At 35.5% G+C, this 21,442-nt stretch overlaps 1 protein-coding gene across 8 annotated transcripts in view; it reads left to right on the top strand.

The window, feature by feature from the left end:
* GRIA2 (glutamate ionotropic receptor AMPA type subunit 2) overlaps nucleotides 1-21,442 on the top strand; it is a 112,373-nt gene that overhangs the window by 45,220 nt on the left and 45,711 nt on the right. For all 8 annotated transcript variants that reach the window (XM_016200320.2, XM_016200321.2, XM_016200322.2 and 5 more), the window contains exons 3-4: nucleotides 8,919-9,158; nucleotides 17,889-18,085. In XM_016200320.2, the coding sequence (XP_016055806.1) occupies nucleotides 8,919-9,158; nucleotides 17,889-18,085 (437 nt within the window). The remainder of the gene's footprint in view (nucleotides 1-8,918; nucleotides 9,159-17,888; nucleotides 18,086-21,442) is intronic.

Genomic DNA, 21,442 nt, shown 5'->3' with positions numbered 1-21,442 from the left:
GGGTGAGAGTTCTTTGTGCTAAAGCTAATTCCTCCAGCTATTTAGCAATTTAGGGATGCATGCTCATGGCACTACCTTTCTCAGTACATTTACATAATTATTCATTATATTATATTAAAATTTTCCATCTTTTAATAAACATATGCATTAACATATAAGTGCTGAGGCATTTAAGTAGAAACCTTCTCACTTACCAACAGCTGGTATGAGCAAGAAGAGTTCTGTGATAGAAACTCTAAGCCTTACACAAGTAAGAGGGTTATCAGATCTAATTTGAGATCACGCAGACAAGCAGGGCAATACAATTTTTTTTTTTTTATGTCACTCAAAGAAAAAATCTTTTAAGTAAAAATCTTCTAGGTATTTGCAAATGTTTCAATTATTTTTTAAAGCAGTTTTTTTCACAAAAGCTAAAAATGTTTCTTTGTACTAAGATATCATCAGATCTACATTTGGGAATAAATATAGTCCTTCAATTTTGTACATCCTAATTACATTCAGATTGCATCCTAATTACCTTAGACATTTCTTTAGGCATCAGGGCTCAGAGTGGCTATAGAGCTTAAGGTATCCCTTGTTGGCTAAATGCAAGCATAAAAATGAAGGAGAAAAGTAAAAAACTGGAAGAAACAGGACAAGTGGAAAGGGGAAGAAAGATAAAAAGGAAAAAAGAGAAAAAGGAAGAAAGACTCATCGAACATGAAGAGAGCAGTAGGATTTAATTTGCAAAAATTGATTGCATCTCCCACGCTCATTTGACATAAGAATGTGGTGAATAATAGATGTGCACCTCCTGACATTTTGCATGATTTCTATCTTTGATGTCTGGCCATCCAGCCCGAGTTTGAGCTCCATGGGACCTCTGAGGGCCCTGAGACCTTTGAAAGCTGCGTTTGCCAGAAGCCCAGCTGGCTGGGGGCTGCGGGGCCTGGGCGCCAGGCCTCCAGGGCTCAGCCCGGCCCCCTCTGCACAGCGCTCGCCTGGGGCCGCAGCCCGGGCTCAGAGCCTCAGGCCCGCAGCAGCGCAGAGGGCGGAGCTATGTGTATTTAGGGGGAGGGAATGCACACCCAAGGCATGAAGAATGGGACTAGCTTTCGGGAAATGGCATCTTATATAAACGGAGGTAATTCTCTTTCATTTACGTGTCCAGAAGACATCATTAAAATTCACAAGAGAGTTATTGCCTGTTCCTGCCAGTTCCACTATGGCCTGCCCTCCCAGGTGACGAATGAAGCCAGAATAAATGTTATAGATTTTTTAAAGCCGCATAGGATACGGGCAGCAGCAATAAACTTGCGACATTTCACCTCGCTCAGCACACACGACACAAAGGTCGGGAAGGATAAGCGTTTGGGAGAGGGAAAGAAAAATGTCTTGCTGCAACTTCATTGTCTCCCACTGAGGGATGATGCATCACATTTAATATCTGTATGAAAAATGGGATCAAAATGTAGGCAAAGGAGAAGTAATTTATCATAGTAAAGATTTGTGGCAGGGCTATATGGAAAATCATCAGTGAGGCCATTTATAGAAAATGTCGCCGTGGTGAGTGGTTATTATCCTTCATGTTTTCTTCGAATCATTTAGTGTGAGGTTCAGTGCCTACATAGCGAGAGCCTGTGCGAGGATCTGCGCTGGCCTCTGAGTTTTATGAGACGTGCTAAGCTGTCATGTCAGCTCCCAAGTGGGAAATCCTTCCTGTAAATCGATAAAAGAAGGTGCCCCAGTAGCATATGAACTCTAAAATAACCCTATTAAAGAAAAGCAAATAGTTTTACTCCATTTCACTATGAGAACAGCACATTGTATTTACCTAAATATTTCAAGAGTAAAAGAATTATAGTTCCATCTTTAACATTTTCCCATGTTTTTACAGGGAAACCAAATGTTACATGTACCATAAGTTACAAGTCCATGTTTTAAGGGAATAAATGTTGCTTAGGATACATTTTCAGGCTTGAAAAATTCCATTGAATTAGAGAAGTAAGGCATTTGAGATTGTGAGGACACCTGAGGATAGTTTCAAGTCCAATATGTGTTACTGGACACATGTCCAAGACAAAGATGTCACCCACCTCTTTCGTTTAGATTTCCAACTGCATCCTAAACGATGTATGGATTTAACTCCACCTCTCTTGGTACTACTTCTCCACACGTAAAATGCATTTTGAAAACTTAAAATAATAAAATTTCACAAACATTCGAAAGATTGTCTTCTCACAGTGATGATTATAGGTTTTTTTTTCCTGACAGACTAAATTGTACAGATCATTTTAAACTAACACTCTTTTTTAGTATGGTAGTTAAAGAAGAAAATACTGTTATGATCTAATCTCAGAAATACGCCAGTATCAACAGAAATTAAATTTTATCATAAGAACCTGTTTTATATCTTTGTTATCTAATTGGTTCAGATCATGTAGTCATTCCAGAAATATTTAGTAATATACTTGTGAAAAATTCCTAAGTTGAATATTGCAGAGAATACAAAAATTATTATGGTTGGATTCATTTTAATTAACACATTTATTGAATGATTTATATTGCCCCAGTACTTCTTTCTATATTATCTAATTAAAAATGTAAGACATTCCTCTAAGGTAGGCAGGATAGGAATTAAAATCCTCATTCAGTAGACTAGGAGACTGAGGCTCAGGCTCAGTGACCCGTCTATCAGACGGCCAGGGAAGGCTACAGCTGGGTTGCCAGTTCAGGTAGTGTATTCTCTTCTCCCACTGACCCCTGCCTTCAAGGAGGTGACAACCCCCACCCCACCCCCACCCCTCCACACACACACGCCCATGCACACACACTCAAAGATACTGTTCCTCAGGCCACGAGGGAGGTAAAGGCAGAGTGCTGCTGCGTTCATAATCAGGGAAAATCATATTCAGTTGATAGTAAGTAAGCAAGATACTCTTCATGGAAGAGTTGGCATTTTATTGCCTGACATTTATCAAGTGTCACGCATTTAGAGATAAACAGCACTCCGTTCTCTGCTTTCAATTAGCTCAGGGAGGGCGAAGCAAGACAGCTGTCACTCAGGCTACAGTGCAGAAATGCAGATGGCTTTCCCATGTAGGAGAGCGTGTGACTCAGGCCACTGCATAGATTCCACCTGAGCAGTGTCATGTATGTTATTCCCTAAGCAATGGGAAGGCACTGACGGATTTTAATCAGGAGAGTTATATCTGCCATGATAGGAAAGAGATTTATGATGAAGATGGCTATTTGGGAGGTCATTGCAGCAATCTAGTCAATAAATATTTAAGGGCCATGTTAAGACAACGTCAGCAGAGCTGGAGGGTACAGATTTGAGAGGTCAAAGCTGAAGATAAAGGGAGGGAATAAGTTAGGAATGAATCTCACATTCTGAAAAGATGCGTGTGATTTTAACACATGAACACTTGTCTCATGGAATTGGGGAATTTTGTGGTACAGGAAAAAGATGAGTAAAATTGTGGTGCAAGATAATTTAATATCAATATTGATTAAAACATGGAGTATAAGTGGAGAGGTCATGAGAGATTTATAAAGGGCTTACTAGTTGCCAGCACTGTTTTAGCTAATTTTTTTCTTTAATACCGCTCATCCCAGTGAGGCAGGTAGGTAATATTATTACCCTCCTTTACACATGGTTAAGCTGAGGCAGAGTAAAATAAAGTGTCTCGCCCAATCAAGTCCAACTAGATAATAGCAGCATCAGGATTCGGCAGGTTGTTCTCACTCTTAGCCTCTACAACTGCTACATCTAAGGTCAGAGTCCCAAGATCCTTGGACACAGAATAGTCACTTTTCTGTGGTGTGTAACAGTTGAGATTAAAGTTATAGGCTTTTGGACAATGTAAAACAATGGTAAGTATTTTATGTATTTCTATTTTTTCTTTTTTCATTCTAGAAAATTCACACTAGATATTCTAGAAATAAATATTTTAATTAAAAATCACTAGCAAGAAAATAATATGAAATAATCATGAAAATACAAGGCTTAAAATATACTCAAATGTGGTATATTTACAGTATGTATTTGTACTATACAGTGTATATAGTATATTTGTACTATAAAGTATATATAGCATATTTGCTACATAATTACATGCAATATATTCACAGTATATATTTTCACAGTAAATAAATAGATAAAGGGAGCCAACTAAGATGATGGTTCAGGTTTGGGAAACATTTGCACAAAATCTGAATTTGACCTTGTGAAAAGAATGAGACCACTAATAGATGGATTGTAAAAAAAAAAAAAAGAAAGAAGAAAAACAATTGGAAGACAGATCTTTGGAAAATGCCTTTTCTGTGGTGTGCTTTCGGAAGACTAATGCAAGGAGAGTATGAATGGAAGGAAGGAGAGTGGGGAGGAAGAGTTTGGCAGGACAGAGGAGAAAGAAAACAAAGGTGCTGATACAAGAAGCACTTATGTGTACTATGCAAGCTTCATATAAGTAGGGGCCTCACCTGTCACTCTTAATGCTGTCTCCCCAACACCTAAGACAGTGCATAGCAAATTCCCCCAAACACTGGAATGAATACAGTAGAATAAAACAGAGATAGTTATAGATGACATGAGCAGAACGAGATAGAGTAATGAATTAATTATTCTGAAAAATATGGAGAATCAATGACTGCAAGAGTTATGATGCCATGAGCAAAAAAATCAACACAAGGACATGATTTATAGGATAAGGTTTTCAGGGCTTTCTCTCCTTGTTTTTATGGAATTAGTTGGAATGATATGGAATTAGAAGCTTTCCAATGGATGATCCTGGAGGGTGAGAGAGTGGATCTGTGATCTCCAGCTCAGAATTGACTATGTCTATCTCATTTGTTGTGGCAGTTTCTAAACCTAACACCATGCTCATGACATCGAATATTTACAATATCTATTTGTTAAGTAAAACTAGATAAGGAGAGACAACCGAGGTGACAATGAAGTTTTGGGAAACATACATAAAAAGTTGAATCTGACCATGTTAAAAGAGTTGAGACCACTAAGAGATAGAATGTAAAATTAGAAGAAACACAACTGTAAGAAATATCCTTGGAGAATTCATTTTTAATTTAAGATGTAAAAAAAAAAGACAGTTAAAGGTAATCAGAGGGAGAGGACAGGTGTTAACATGATGTGATTTTACTTGGCAGCAATGTAAAGGAATTGAGAAAGAGAAAAACTAGTAGCAATGGAGAGAGGATATTTTGAGAATCAAGTGTTTGATTAATAAACTCAGAGGAGCTAAGAAAGCTTTATCTGATTTTTAAAAAAGTTCATTGGATTTAGTGACTAGGAGATAACTGAAATATGATAGGGAATTTTTTTGGTAAATTTATCTTTATTTTTGAAAGTATTAGAGATGTCCCTTTTCCCCCCTCCATTGATCCCCTCCACCCCACATTGCCCCCCTCCCCAGGGTCTTTCAATAATAAAATCAGGGTCAAAGTTTACAAGGAGTTAATGCCAGAAGTTTAACGATGAAAGGAGGGGGATTTTCTGGGGTCTCCGTATTTGGAAGTCAGGGCTGCTTGGTGATGCATCTCACCAGGCACTGCACAAGCTGCAACGGAGTCGTCTCCCTTCTTGCTTATGAAGCAGCCTATGCTGTTTCATTGAATTGAATGACAGTTTATAAATATAAAAAATGTAAAGCAAAAATAAATCATGTTCCGTTCTTCCTGCCTTTCTACTAAATAACCATGCAAGGTTCTCCATGCTGTACTGAGTATGCTACATTAGCAGCACCAATGAGCAGAATGACCCAAGAGAAAAAGATGCGTGTTGGATGCATCATCAGCACTGTTATTGGCTTATATCATCTGGGCTTATAATAAAAAGTGGAATAATCAGCAAGTTACTTACACCCAGGAGATGATCATTTCTGTTGTTTGACCTAGAGTGTCTTTTAAAAGGCCTCTTTGCTGAGTTTCTCAATGTTTATATTAAATATTTAATTAAACTACAACTCAGTGAGAGCATCTTTACCTATCACTTTGCAATCAATCTTGAGTCTCAAGACATAACTGCTAATATTAATCAGCATAATTGTTCAGAAATGCATAATAGTGTCTTGTGGAGTACTTGCATGGGTCAGGAAGCTAGAGGTGAAACTGAGAGCTTATCTGCTCCTTCCTCTGCTTTTTCTTGATGTAGGAAAGGAATGACTATATATAAAGTGCTGGTACCATTGAACTCATTTTAGAACTTTGTTTTTGGAATTAGATCCAGAGCTTGTGATACATCATTTGGATATTCTCAGTGATAGAAAATTTTCCTTCTTTGAGGATGGATATAAGTTAGGGAAATGGCTTTGAATTTTGGAGGAGTTGTTGGGGATAAAGGTATGGATCAATGGGAGAAATTGTATTTCTAATCAAATGAGAAGTAATTTCAAAGTAATGCAACTAATTTCCTTGTGTATTGTGTCAATAGTATCAGGTGTCTGTGTTATATTGAGGAGAACTTCGGTATTAGAATGTGAAAACACTCTTGAATATTTTGGGGATAGAGTGTTAGAAGTATAACACTAAATTTTTAATCTTGAGATGGTCACTGCAAACTGGATAAGCAAGTACCTTAGCTCAAGTCAGCAATTCTTTTCTTTCTTTTTTTAAATTATATTTTTATTGATTTTTTAGAGATAGAGAGACATTGATGTGAGAGAGAAACATCCATCTGTTGCTTCCCATTAGCACCCTGACTGGGAATTGAACTTGCAACCTGGGTGTGTGCCCAGACCAGGAATTGAACTGGCGGCCTTTTGGTGCATGGGATGACACTCAACCAACTGAGCCACACCAGCCAGGGAAAGTCAGCATGTCTTGATTGTAAATCACAATGATATTCTTATCATGATTGGGGGCAGGGACAGTGACTGACTAAAGGTAATGTGGGACATGAGCAATTTTGACCAAATGGCAGTTAATTGTATGTGTAAAAAAGGGGCGTTAAGAAAGAAATATCTAGAAACATAGGGGATATTGACAAATAGACAATTGAATATGTGCCATGAAGAAATAAAGAATAAAGGAAGAGGGCTGAGAGAGGCCAAGTGTAGTCAGGAGAGAAAGGCCACTGTTATAAAATTATATTCATTGGAGAATTAGCTGATTGCCTGGAAAAAAAGTGCCTTCTAAGTTAGGTGAATTGTGATATCTTATGAAGTTTTGTACAGCTTGTGCCTGTTGTTGGGCCAAAGCCAAAGTTTCCAGATGGCCATGGTAATCAGAAGGTCCCTTGAAAACTCACTCCAGAGTCTGAAACAAATGGAAAATGGAAGATATGGCTCCTTAATAAGATTCCCTATGCATTCAAACAGTGGTGTCTTTTATCAAGCATTCTGCTCGTGCTGTGGCTGCTATTCCTATCACAGAAGCTATTTCACTTAAGATGAGAGGAGGTCTTGTTAATAAATAATATTGCCTGATATTCCTATACAATTTAGATGACATACCAACGCGGCAGGAAATGAAATGAAATGAAATGAAATGAAATGAAATGAAATAGACCCAGAGATAATTTTATAGCAATTTCCCCCTTTTATATGTCAGATGGAGCCCTCAATTTCTGAACTAACTTAAGGTTTAAGATATACATGTCAGTACACATATATCCATGTATAAAATAAGAAACTACCACAAAATTTGCCTAGAAGGATTTTATCAATGAAAGGACATTTTCATGTATATGAAAAATGAGCATAGGCAGACACAGTAAAGGTTATTTTCAACTTCTGCACTCAGGCAAAGACAAAAACAAAACCGTGAATGAAAGGCAGAGATCTCACCTTTGCTTTATGTTGAAGTATGAAGTAAATGTAAAGCAATGCTTTCATTTGTTTGCTGAGATACATGAGACTGTTCTGGTCCGACTATAGTTAATGTGCAAGGTAGTATGTCATTCACGGAAATACAGAGTGTTAAAGGATTGTGCGAGCAATGGGGACTTTGAAATAATCTTTAAAAAGTTTATATATGATTGATAGTCCTAAGTCAAAAAGTGTTGATAATATTCTTTGCTTTGTATAGAATTGAACATATGGGATAAGTTAAGTCCAGGGGAAGCTAAGTTAAGGGGATAAGTTAAGTGTTCTGAACTTCACTTAATTGCTACTTTACTGAGTGACACAAGGTGAGAGAGCGAGTTTCCTTCCGGCGATATGACTCTGTGGCGAGAGTCTTGCATCCACCTTCCTTTAAAGAAGTTTGTGTCATCAGTAGACTGCTTCATAAGCACACTGACCTTCTAGCATAAAAACATCATTAACACAACAAAGCCTTTTAAAAGAATCAATACTGTAGGCAATGAGCTGTTATGAATGTGTATAAATCCCAGGTAACTACAGTTTGTTCTTATAACTAATGATTTTTACTTGTACTCTTATTTTTGTAATCCTCACCCAAGGATATTTTCTCCATTGCTTTTCAGAGAGCGTGGAGGGGGGGGGGGGGGGGGGAGAGAAACATCAATGTGAGAGAGACACATAGATTGGTTGCCTCCTGCACTTGCCCTGACCAGAGCCAGGGATCGAGCTTGCAACTGAGATACATGCCCTTGGATGGGATGGAACCCGGGGCCCTTTAGTCTGCAGGCTGATGCTCTAACCACTGAGCCAAACCAGCCAGGGCACTCTTTTTGGTTTTAATTAGGCTGTCATAAAATATGCTTATACTCACATTATTTGTTAAAAAATAATCTAGGTATTTTCATAAACCTAGACTTATTATTTTAATGGTTTATAAGTCTTTCAACTTCTTAAGCAAATAAGTTCTCATACATTTGATGGATCATTGATATAAACTCTATTTTTTATTTGTTGGTTATTTTGTATTTTATATAAAAGAGCATTGAGTTTCAAGCAAATCCATGATTGTGTGCCAATTTGAATGACTCCTCCTTTCTGTTTTTCCTATTCTTCTAGTCTGCTCCCAGTTTTCAAGAGGAGTCTATGCTATTTTTGGATTTTATGACAAGAAGTCTGTAAATACCATCACATCGTTTTGTGGAACGCTCCATGTCTCCTTCATCACTCCCAGCTTCCCGACTGATGGCACACACCCATTTGTCATTCAGATGAGACCTGACCTCAAAGGAGCCCTTCTTAGCTTGATCGAATACTATCAGTGGGACAAGTTTGCATACCTCTATGACAGCGACAGAGGTAAGTGAAAATATCCCTATCTCTCCATAATGGGTCCAATTCAATGCCTACACTTGACACTTATATGAGACGTTACAGAGCTACAGAGCTGCATTAAAGTCCAAGGGTTACATGGTTTAATTTTACTGTGTAAATGAAAAATGCAATCTAAACCTGGAAAACATATTTAATGTAAAAAAAATTGTGAATGTACAATTTAGAGATATAGACTGTGTCAGCCCAATGCCCAGTTGTAATGTAGAAAACACCTTCTGGCAGCAAGAGTTGGGACTCTATGGTGACTGGGTTACTAGCTCAAGGTCAGTGAAGTGGTTGCCTTGAAAATTGGTTTAAGTAAAATTTGAATTAATACATAAGTAAGAACTTCTAGAGAAATGTATAGTTATTAAATATTTTCACATGCAAAAGTTTTATCATTCAGGTACAATTTTTATTAACCTTGCTTTAAAATGGGATCACTGAATCTCAGAGAAGTTAAAGGTCCTGCTTGTGATCTTTCCATATGTGGTCCAGTAGAAAACAGGTTTTCAGACACCAGATCCATGTTTATTTCACAATTCTATCTAATCATTTATGATGAGTTATTCTTGATTAGCGTGTCAATTGGATAAAATGTTGGCTCATTATACAAGTTTTTTTGGGGGGCAGTCCTTCCTTGTGTTTCCCATGTCCATTGCTGAGAAGTTTAATATCAGCAGACCTGCCTGATTTCCATGTCGTAGAATGCCAGATATCTTAACCATTCCTGGGCTCGTGATTCAGCTTCAGTGGGTCTGTGCACTTTCTATAATTGTGTGAATATTTTGTGCACAAGTTCATTTCTGTATTTTTCGAGAGAGAGTATCCATAACCAAGTTGGAAAGGGTTAAGAAGCATTATTGTAAGAGTACTAAGTACTCTTCTTTAGCAGCTTGCTTCCTGGAATATTTAAAGGTTCAGATGAAAAACAGAAGCCTGTTTTGACCAAGATAGGGCACCTTGCTAACCCCCAAGGGCAGACAGGAAGAGAGCCCACCGTGAGTCAATTCTCCATTGATCAGTTTGTCGTCATTTGGAGTCTGGAGTGCTCGAGCTTGGTGTCTGGTTCTCTGCCCCGTCCTCCCAGTCCTGACAACCAGAACGATCAGTGGAAAAGTGAGTCAGCACTATGCAAGCTGAAAAATGTGCCTTGTCAACAACTTTTGCCCCAGACTTTGAGAAGGAAGGGCTTTGCTCGTCCCAGGGGGAATGGAAACACAGAACTATTTAATGTGAATATGGACTCCAATGTGCTGGATAATTCTGAACCACACTTTTCATTAATGTTATGAAAAGGCTTATAAAACTGAGCCTAATCCGAGTCTTTCCTCTTGCTCTCTGCAAATTCCTTGAGTACTGTTATGTTAATATAACTAGCCTGAAACAGGGAGTATTCTCAATAACTCTTTCAACCTTATATCCTATTGATGTAATTCCCACCTAAACATATTTTATCTATAGACACTCTTCTTTTTCACTGATGACTCCAGACCAAGCCACTGTCATGTTTATTCTATTGTCTCTCCGTTTCCACACTAGGTTTTCATTACTTCATCCCACAAAGTAGCCTGAATTTTTAAATGCTTTTAAATGCCTTTCTGACCACATTGCTCCCTTGCTTGAAACACTTCAATGGCTTCTAATTATAATGAGTATAAAATTGAAAATTCTTAACACAACTTTAAGGTCTTATAGTATCTGGTTCCTGCCAATTTATCCTACTGTCCAGCCCACTCACTAAGCTAAATCCATCTAACTGACCTTCTTTCACTTCTCAGATCAACCGTCTTTCACTTCAAATCTCTGCACGTATCTCGGATTCTTCCTCCTTCATGGCTGTTTATATAGCATTTCCACAGAGATGCATTTCATACTATTATTTTCTTTCAAAGCAATCTCTTCTTTTCCTACACAGTACTTATCACAACTTATAATTAATAGTGGTGTTCATTCTTTCACCCAGGAACTGTTATTGAGCTTCTACTATGTTCCAGGGACTGTTTTACTCACACAGGCTGGGCATTATGCTTTTTATTGAAGATCTGGCTATCAGCCCCAGGAAGGCAATGCCCAAGCAGTGCCCAGTACACTGGTGCACAGTTCTTAACTATACACGCAGTGCTTCAGATAATGCTGGGACAGAGCTGATAGTCAATAAATAGTGGTAATAAGTGAGTTTAACCTCTGTGTATTTTAAGTTTGAGATGATATTAGAACCTGCTGTATCTTGCTTGCTAAATCGAAGGATCAGAAAATGAATTATCTTAACTATTTCACAAAGTTGAAGGTGACATTTTTACTTTAGGGACATACTTTGCCCTCCCTCTGCCCTCTAGCTGAAACTGAACTTCTGAGAAAATTTAAATAGACAATAGCTGACATAAATAGAAAAAGAGAAACTCTAGTATTTGAAGAGAGAGACTAAAGAAAGGAAAGCTCTGGGAAATGATCCAGTGAAGGTGGATGAATTTATGTACTTGTGAAAAGAACCTGAGACATTTAAAATGATTTTATTAATACTTTAGATTATCAAATGAAATTTAAGTGATGAGGTAATCTCCAATCATTAAAATTATACAAATTGATTTGAGTCCAAGTGCATTGTTGAGAGAACATTAGTTATAATATTAAATACTTATAAATTAAAGCCAAAAATGACCTTATGCACACATTTTCAAGTTTTATTAAATAGCTGTTCATGTTTTAATATGAAGAGTATTACACTGGCGTTTCATCTGAAACTATTTTCAGAGATAAGTGTGTAAGACTCAAAACACTGGCATAAGATGTGGCCTTTATGTAGTGTGTTACTTGGCCCATGAAAATGGGATTTTTAGCTGTCTGATTTTTTTATTATTATATTAATTTTTATAGCTTTGCCATTATATTACATTTCTAAAAGTTTATTTATGCATTCATCACATGACCTCATTTCTTTCCTTTGGTCCTTTAGCTTTTTTTTTATTTTTTACATTTCCGGGAAGCACCTTCTTATTTTAGTGTTATGTGAGTTGAGAATGCACCTAGGTTCCGTTTATCCATAGAACGTATGCTTTTAAATATGGATTCCATAATTTCATCTCTCAATTTATATCTCTACATGCTTCAATTTCAACTGATTTGGTCTGTTCTTCTGGAATTATATGCTTTTTAAAATTTATTTTCAGTGTTTAATCTTTACTTTGTTGAGATGAGTAAACAGATAAACATTTTAAAATTTTAATTTCTAAGTATATGAATTGATGTTTTTTTGAACAGCATAGGGCCCAAGCATGAAAGTGTCTCTCCAACATTCTGCCCTGAATCTGAACTAGATGAAAAAGATTTAAAATGTTTTTATGCTTCTTCATTGCACTGCTCTTAACAATTCAATGTTTCCTGCATTCAATTATTCATCCCAGTGCTGAGCCCCAAGTCCAGGAGAGTGCATCCCAACTGTAAATGAAAGAGAACATAGATGCCTCCTGATCTTTGCACAGATCTTTTTTTTCAAGTTTACGGGTGGGAAGAGGGTTGAAACTCTTCATTTGGTGCCCTGTGACCTTTTAGAACTGCTGGGTTCTTCTCTTTGTCCAAGCATGTGGCAGCGACCTGGCAATGCTTTATGACTCAGTGCTTTTTCTAAAAGCTGTACATTATTCCTCCACTGGGAGTTGGTAGATAGATCTTAAATACATTTGCAACTATAGGATAATGGTGTTATCTATGTCAATGGGTTAAATATAGAAATTATCTTTGAATATATATATATATATATACTGAATTTGAACCAGACTCAATCAAAATGTGGTTTTTATTTATCGGTTTAACGTCAACAAGGTAAGGTAATATGTTTCTATAGGCAGTAGGTAAAAGCAAAACTAATGGTTTATATCTTCATGTCTCAGTTTTAATTTTGAGTCATACTATTTTCCTGAAGGGAAACACTTTGATTCCAGATCCAAGAAGACACCATGCATAGAATAAGTTCTTCCAAGTAATAAATTTTCTTTTCAGATGTTCCTGAGAAAGTCAATGAGGGAAATATATGTTAATCTAATCTGGCCTAGGCATGCTGCCATGATTTAGTGATCATGAATATTAATTTCTGTGCCTGAAAGATGAATAAGGGCAGTGAATTTTAAATGGAACAAAGAAAATATTTTTAAGAAGAAAGTCATGGTGTGAATGAAATATACCTATCTGCAGTAATCATTTTTTAATTCCACCCATTAACATTCAAACGAAGATATTTGGACTTCACCTGTTTTTAGGCTGATGGATTTTCTATAATCTCCACAGTGTTATTAACACTAGCTCACAATGAGATTGAATGCTGCTACTAATACTTTGAAAGAGTTTTAAGGAGATTAAAATAGTTATACAGGTATAACTAGTCCAGGAAAAATTAGGCACATGAGGAAGCAATGCAATCCAATGATATTTTAGCCATAAGTCTGAGAATTTAGAACTTAATTTTAGAGTCTTGTAATATTCTTGAGGTGTTTCAAGAATATATTTTAAATATCTTTATTGAGAGGAACAGTTAATTTTCTGGATTTTTTTGGTATTTTACATGAACGACTGTGCATTTTAAGTTTTTTTTTCCTAAGTAGTTCAGTAATAAGTCTCTGCTATAGTCACTCAAATATATTAATATAGTAGTATAGATATAGAGTTGAATGATTAATACCTACCAATAGCTTTAAATTAGCCAATATTCATATAGAACTCCCATTGTTCATACGTTTATATTCTGAATTAAGGGATTAATTGTATATATAAAGATGCTTGCTAGTTTGTGTGAAAGGGAAAGAGACATATCTCAAGTAATACTGCTCCCCTAATAGGAATATGGTACCAAGAGACCAAGAGCATGAATTTGTGTTATATTTGGATAATTAAAATTTCGCCTCAATAGGTGTAACATGCATTTTCAGTGATTTTTAAATTTTAAAATAATCCTTTTAAAGTCACAAGACAATAAAAACTTTTAGTTAAGGGGAAGGGGCAGATCAAGTTGAGAAAGAGGTTGAGAGGCCTATTTACTATTACTGAAAAAAGAAATCTAAGAATATGGATTACTAATCAGAGACCAGCAGTCTCTTCAAATCCTGAGTTGGATCTTGCCATGGTTTGTGACTTACTTCCACTGTCCTTAGGAGATGCTTTAATATTATTCAGTATCTTCTGATGAAACTAAACTCATCAAGTCTGATATACACTACTCGAGCAGTTTAGTTTTTTGATAAATGGATGTTATTTTTTTTTAGTTTCATAGGTTACAAAATATTAATTCTGAGAGCTTTAATAACAGAGAATCCACACCAACTGTGTTACTTTTGACACGTAGAACAAATGAGTCTGAAACTCAGCCATTCTTTAAATGAATTCTTATTGATTTTGTACACCATAATCGTCGAAAGGATGAACTGCCAATAAATATTGTTTAGAAATATCACTTTGATAAATCCATCTTCAAATTGTCATTTATATTTAAAATTTCTTGTAACATATGTTGAAAGAGAAGACAGAATGTCAAGAGCATCACTTGAAGCTTAATTTAGTAGGTGGTAAAATTCATAATTAAATAACAAAGAAATAAAATAATGTATTGTCTAGAAGAAAGGAAATTCACTTCTAGTGCTAGATGATAATATGCAGAGAGCATAAAGAACATCATCCATGGATGTAATGTTTTTAAGGAGATGACATGAAAAAGTTGCATGATTAGAATGTGGAAAAGTAAAACCTAGACAGTAGAAGAGGTTTAGAAAATTAGCTTTTTTTCTTATTTGGAAAGAAAGCTGGAAACACTTAATAACCCTTTGCAAGCACATTGATATCTGTTGAGTTGATCATGATGACCAGCTGTGTTCTACCTTCACTGATGAAAACAGGAAAAGGATTTAAATTGTATCACAGAAGGATTTAATTTACTTGTAGTGAATCATAGGTGTTCTGTGAAGTTTTTAAAAGATGTTTTATCATTAATAGATTTTTTACAACGGCATGTTATATCTTTTTAAATTTTCCCTTGAGAAATTGTTGTTCATACTATAGTTTTTGTCATAAAACTGGATAGAGGAAACTAATTTTACCAAAAAAACAAAATTCACTTTAAGTTCAATTTATGGTTCAACTTTCTAAATTGAAATAAAATTAATTTATTTTAAATTTTCATTATGAAATATTTTAAATAACAAAATAGTGAGGATAATATAAAGACTCTCCATGGACTCTTAACCCACCTTAATTAATAACCATAATATGAGAAATCTTGTTTTATTTATATCCCTCTGACCTTCACAATTATTTTGAAGCTAATACCTGATATCATGCGATTTCATCTGTATTTCAATCTGTATTTTGGAAAAAAAAACAATTCTCTTGTTTTAAATATAATCATGATATTATCATACATAAACAATAGTTCATTAATATCTTCATCCATTTTTTTACGGTTTGCTTGAATCAGGATAAATATGAGGTCCATATATCACAATTGATTAAGATCTCTCATAAGGCTTTTATAATATAATGTAGAGTTTTTTACTGTGAATTTTGATGATTACAACATGATGGTGTTTAGGATTTAACTCTTTGCCATATATTTCTTATAAATTCATAGTTGACCTAGAAGCCTGATGGGTTTCAACTTCACTTTTTTGACATAAATACTTCATAGGTGGTGTTGAATACTCCCATTTGGAAACACATAACTTTTGGTTGTCTCTCTTTTTGTGTTGTTAGCAGCAGTTATGATGTTACCTTGATACATTAATTTACTAGGTGCAATAAGATGGTTATAATTCAAAATCTATATTCATTCATCACTTATTAACTGGAGTCTTTTCCAAAGAGGAAAAAAAACCTTAATTAATTATTATCCTGAGTGTAGTTCATATAGGAAAGGCAGGAAAATGCTTGTCTCTTTTCCTTTATTTACCATTTCAAAATAGTAACTTGGCTCTCTGGCATCCTTCACTGGCAAGGAAATATTTTTAAAAATATATCATTAAAATTATGGATTTAAAATGTTATATATTTAAGTATTTTGCAGTTATTCTTATTCTTATTGATATTCAAATTGCTGTATCTTTATTTAAACTTGTCCTCACCAAATTGTCTCCTGAGTCTTTTGACACAATGCTGATAGTTTTGGAGAGCTTCTTCACTTTCTAGTACTACAAGATGTTCTAGACTCACCTGTATATTCTTGGCCAATACAGAATCAAAACAATATTTAATGATATTTTTCAGGTTCAAATTGTTTTCAAAAACATTTAGAATGCACATGTTTTTGCCATTATAAATAGATTTGAATAAGTTTAGTGCATGAATAAAGCTTATAGAGGGATGTGATCACATTAGGTAAATCCCACATTTTTAGGTAAAAAGAGATCAATATTCTTTTGAGAAAGATGCAGGTGTTTTTGGAATCAGGAAGGTGATGTTATGATTCCAAATTCTTTTTGGAGCCTTGAATTTGTGTTGCTCATTAAGCTATTAATAGAAACAATGGACTTGAGTTGACTGAGAAGAGTTGAAGTTACGTACTGGCTTTCTAAGTGCTAAACTGCAGATTTAATTTAAGGAAATAAATTCCCAAGTTGTTTTCCCTTTCAGTTTTACATATGAGGTAATGTATGGATAATTTAAAATAGAAATTAAAAAATTTGCCTGGCCAGCGTGGCTCAGCAGTTGAGCATCAACCTAGGATCCAGGAGATCACGGTTCAATTCCTGGTCAGGGCACATGCCCGGGTTGCAGGCTCAAGCCCCTGTAGGGAGCATGCAAGAGGCAGACGATCACTGACTCTCTCGTCATTGATGTTTCTATTTCTCTATCCCTTCCTCTCTCTGAAATCAATAAAGATGTATATTTTTTAAAAATTTTAAGGTATACGATGTGATAAGCATAGTTACTAATAAATAGTAAAATGTTTTTACATTTGGGAAGTTAAATAAATGTAACAAATCTGTGCTAGAAAACTCCTACCATCTCATTAATACGTGAACATGTTAATCTCTATCAGATCAGTTCCAATAAAAAACTGATATAACAGAAGGCTGAGAAAAAACAACTGAGTAAAAATATAGGAGGAAATAGAGATTATTGGTTCTTAGACTCAAATAAACACATAGATTCATCTCACTGAAAATGTACTCAACCTCTCCAGGATATTAACATGACATGATAAAGTATCATATATAATGAAACATTTTTTTCTAATCTGTCAGAGAAAGAAAGTTTTGTAATGTCTTTTCATTTCACTTGAACCAGAGGTACTGAAGACATTATGATATTGAGAGAACTAAGAAAAGAGGATACTATTCCCCCTCCAAATTATGACTCTTTAGCCAGAACAATAGCATTTGGATAAAATTTGATGTGAGGCGAAAATAAGTAAAAGTTGATCAAGATCATAGTTGTAGCTTTTTAGAGAAGTCAACATCGAATTAGTTGCACAAAAATATCCATGACCTGGCTGGGTAGGGTAGCTCAGTTGCTTAGAGCATCGTCCGGATGCACTAAGGTTGCACGTCCGATCCCCTATCAGAGCACATCCAAGAATCAACCAATGAATAAATAAGTGGAACAACAGATGGATGTTTCTCTCTTCTCGCTCTCTCAAATATATATATATACAATGTTTGCTGTCTACTTTACAACACAATTCTGATTTATTTGTGTATCTTTATCAGTCATCATTTTTCTTTGCCTTCCTAGGCTTATCAACACTGCAAGCTGTGCTGGATTCCGCTGCTGAAAAGAAATGGCAAGTGACTGCTATCAATGTGGGAAACATTAACAACGACAAGAAAGATGAGACCTACCGATCGCTTTTTCAAGATCTGGAGTTAAAAAAGGAACGGCGTGTCATCCTGGACTGTGAACGGGATAAAGTAAACGACATTGTAGACCAGGTTTGTTATTCTCTGTTTTCCAATGGCACTAAATATAGAATATGTGTGCACTGTCAGCATTTGGAATGAGTATTTGTGGAAGGTGCTTGAACAGCAGTTTTTACTTTATGGTTTATGTAGGATGCAGCAAAGATCATCAATTAAATTATCTCTGGCTTCAGTTAGCAATAGCAGATGGTCCTCAATAATGCTGACACATGAGACTAATCATGAAATATAGTCGATATATAATCCCTGACTCTTACGTTTTACATAAGTGTCACCCTAAACCTTGATATTTTTAATTGGAAATTTAAATTTTAATTCTGTTGAACTTCTTAGAGATATAGAAATAGGCATGTATTAAATCTGGGTCCTAAGGGAAAAGCGAATAATTCATGAATTCTTTGGTGATACAATGGGTTACTTCAAACAACAGAATACAGTACTCTGCGCTAAGCCTACCTTGTTCTCTAAATAGGTCTATGTCTTCAGAAAAGGCATGGATTTATTTTCCCTAGAAGTAATATTTTCCTCCTAATAGGCACATTTTTGTATCACTACAAAACTATTAATCTATGAAATTAAAATATGTAGGAAAGACACATTCCATCTGTGTTCACTATTTGAGAAGTACTCTAGATATGTTCATTTGGAACATTTTAAAGAGTAAGACAGTATCAGAGCCAAGGATGTTTCATCTGTGCTTACTGCGCTTCAGTTTAAGATCTTTTAGGAAAGACAACCATGCAGTAATATACTACGATAAAGATTAAATCCACTGTGTTTATAGATTGGGGAAGTGATGACAGAGGGTAGAGAAGCAGCCTCATGACTTACTAAGATCCCCTTCACAGGGCATCTGCTGCTTTTCCTAGCTGATTAGTGTGTGTGTAATTTCTAAATGCTTTTGATGGCTGTAATATAGTTGATATATAATACACATACATATACATATAACACATTGTACTAGTAGCCTCCACTATATATGTATGACTAGTATCTCCTTGGAATAATGCAGGACTGGAAGAAAAACACACAGTTGAGTATATGCATTTTTTGGAGTTTCTAGGCTTGGGGAGAAAATTAGATTCACTAATTTGTAGAACATAAATCATTTTGCAAATATAAATGCTGATGAAGTTTTAATGACATATTAAATGGATCTTTCATAAGTTATTGAATAACTGAATAATGCTGTCTCCTTATATGACAAAACTAAATGTTGCATGCCAGAGAGGTGAACATTTTACTAGAAAAAATCTTGACTGCTGTCCCAGGAGATGAATTTAAGATTGTTTTAAACCTGACGATCTCTTGTACAAATGTGAATCTCAAAAACGCATTTGAATTTCATAGGAGATTCTCATTAAAACTGAATTTTAATATTAGCCATTAGTCTGGCTTAAAATTTTAAGTATCCCTAAGTTATCATGATAAATGTTGGGAAAGCCTATATGAAAATAATTATTTCCAAAATTAGAAGAGAGAACTATAAGAGAAACTAGGAATATATAGAATGGAATGTTTAGAAGCAATATGATCATGATTAAACAAATAACCGTTTGGACATCCTTTCAAAATGTACAGAGTACTTTGCACATATATATTATTTGTATTTCCATAAGACACCCTTGAATGTGTTAAATGAGTGTATACAATGGATGGTTGCATTATTCAACAAACCTTTATTGAGGACACCCTCTGCATCTGGAATGAGCGTGCCAAAGAAAGGCAAGAAAGGGTGGTGTCTCCACCCCATGAACTTATTGTTTAGAAAAGAAGAAAAAATGCACATACATAATTCTACAATATTACCAGTGATAATCAATGTCTAAGAGCATGGATGAGGGAGTACCTGTCTTAACATGGGTAGGATCATCTATGAAGAGTTCACCTATGGGTAGCATTTGGCTGATTGGATTTATTTATTTATTCATTCAGTAAATTTCCCCGATTGTCTAATGTTTACTGGACAGGCACTGGAGAAGATCCAAGGCAGTAATATTAAACAAATCAGGCAAGGCCCCATCAAAGTGAACATTTATGATATATTTACAGAAATTAATGTGTAATTATAATAATGGTATATACTATGAATGAAAAGAACGGGATATTATTTTCCTAAATTATAGAAAGAGATAATTTAGATTGGGAGATTGTGGAAGGCCTTCAAGGAATGTTTACCAGGCAAAAAGTGGGGTAAAAGTACATTTCAAGAAAAGGAAACACTATTTACTTCCTCATTCTATTAATACTTATGAGAGAGCAGAGATATGACAGAATTGTATTTTTATAGTAGTTTAAAGTTAGTAATAGAATTAAACTCTGTTAGACTATGAGTATTTTATCATTTGGTAAAACCTGGAGACACTTATTTCTAGCAGTATTTAAGTAAGAAATGGACCCAGCCATGAAAAACATTGAGAAAATAACATAAATTTCTACTGTTAGTACAACACTGATGGTCATTATAAAGCAAAGACATGATTGTTAGTTGGCTAACACTAATTTTTATATAGAAATGGGACTAATAAATTGTCATGCCCCTCCTTTCTCTAAACGAACACTGCTAAACTTAAGTAGGGTCTACTAGCAGACCATTTATACTATGTTTTTCTTAATTCCCAGAAGGAAGACATTCATTATTCAGAAAGTAGATTGAATAGTAAGCAGAACCAACAAATGCCAGTAGGAAATATGAGGGACATAATCAACCCTATTCAGCTGATGCTAATTAATTTTTTTTTTTTGAATTCAGAAGGATATCTTGTCTTCAAATTTTTTTCTTCAGTACAAAGAGTCAGTTTCCGGGAAAAGGCAATTTAGTTGTGTTACATAAAAATAGGTTAGAAAATAATATAAGTCCTAACTCTCTTCCATACAGCTACCACTTAATATTAAAGTGGCGTATGGTAGAATCCTTCCTAAGATTTTGCCCTCGGCTCTTTTTTTTTAATTAAAAAAATATATATTCTTATTGATTCCAGAGAGAGGAAGGAATAGGGAGAGAGAGATAGGAACCAAACTAGTGACTTCTTGGTCCACAGGAAGACAACCAACTGAACCACGCCAGCCAGACTGCCCTCGCGCTTTAACTAAGTGGGTTGCTTCGGAGCGCCAGGCTTTGCCTGGGACCAGGGAAAATCAGGGAAGTCTCCTTCCAGGAGGTTACATTGGGCTGAGATTCATCGTGCCTGAAGATTGAATCAGGCAAAGGCTATGGTGGTGGAGAGAGTTTTCCAAGTAGAGGAAACAATGTGTAAAGCCCAGAGGGGATGGAAAGAAGCCTTTTTTTGTGTGCAAAAATACTCAGAGAGGGCCAGAAGTCTCCAGTGTAGAACTTTGGACTTTGTAGCATATGAAGGATTTTTACTT

The sequence above is a fragment of the Miniopterus natalensis genome, chromosome 4, assembly GCF_054644295.1.
Source record: "Miniopterus natalensis isolate mMinNat1 chromosome 4, mMinNat1.hap1, whole genome shotgun sequence".
Taxonomy (NCBI): domain Eukaryota; kingdom Metazoa; phylum Chordata; class Mammalia; order Chiroptera; family Miniopteridae; genus Miniopterus; species Miniopterus natalensis.
The sequence above is the reverse complement of the archived record's forward strand: the minus strand, read 5'-3'. Positions and strand labels throughout refer to the sequence as shown.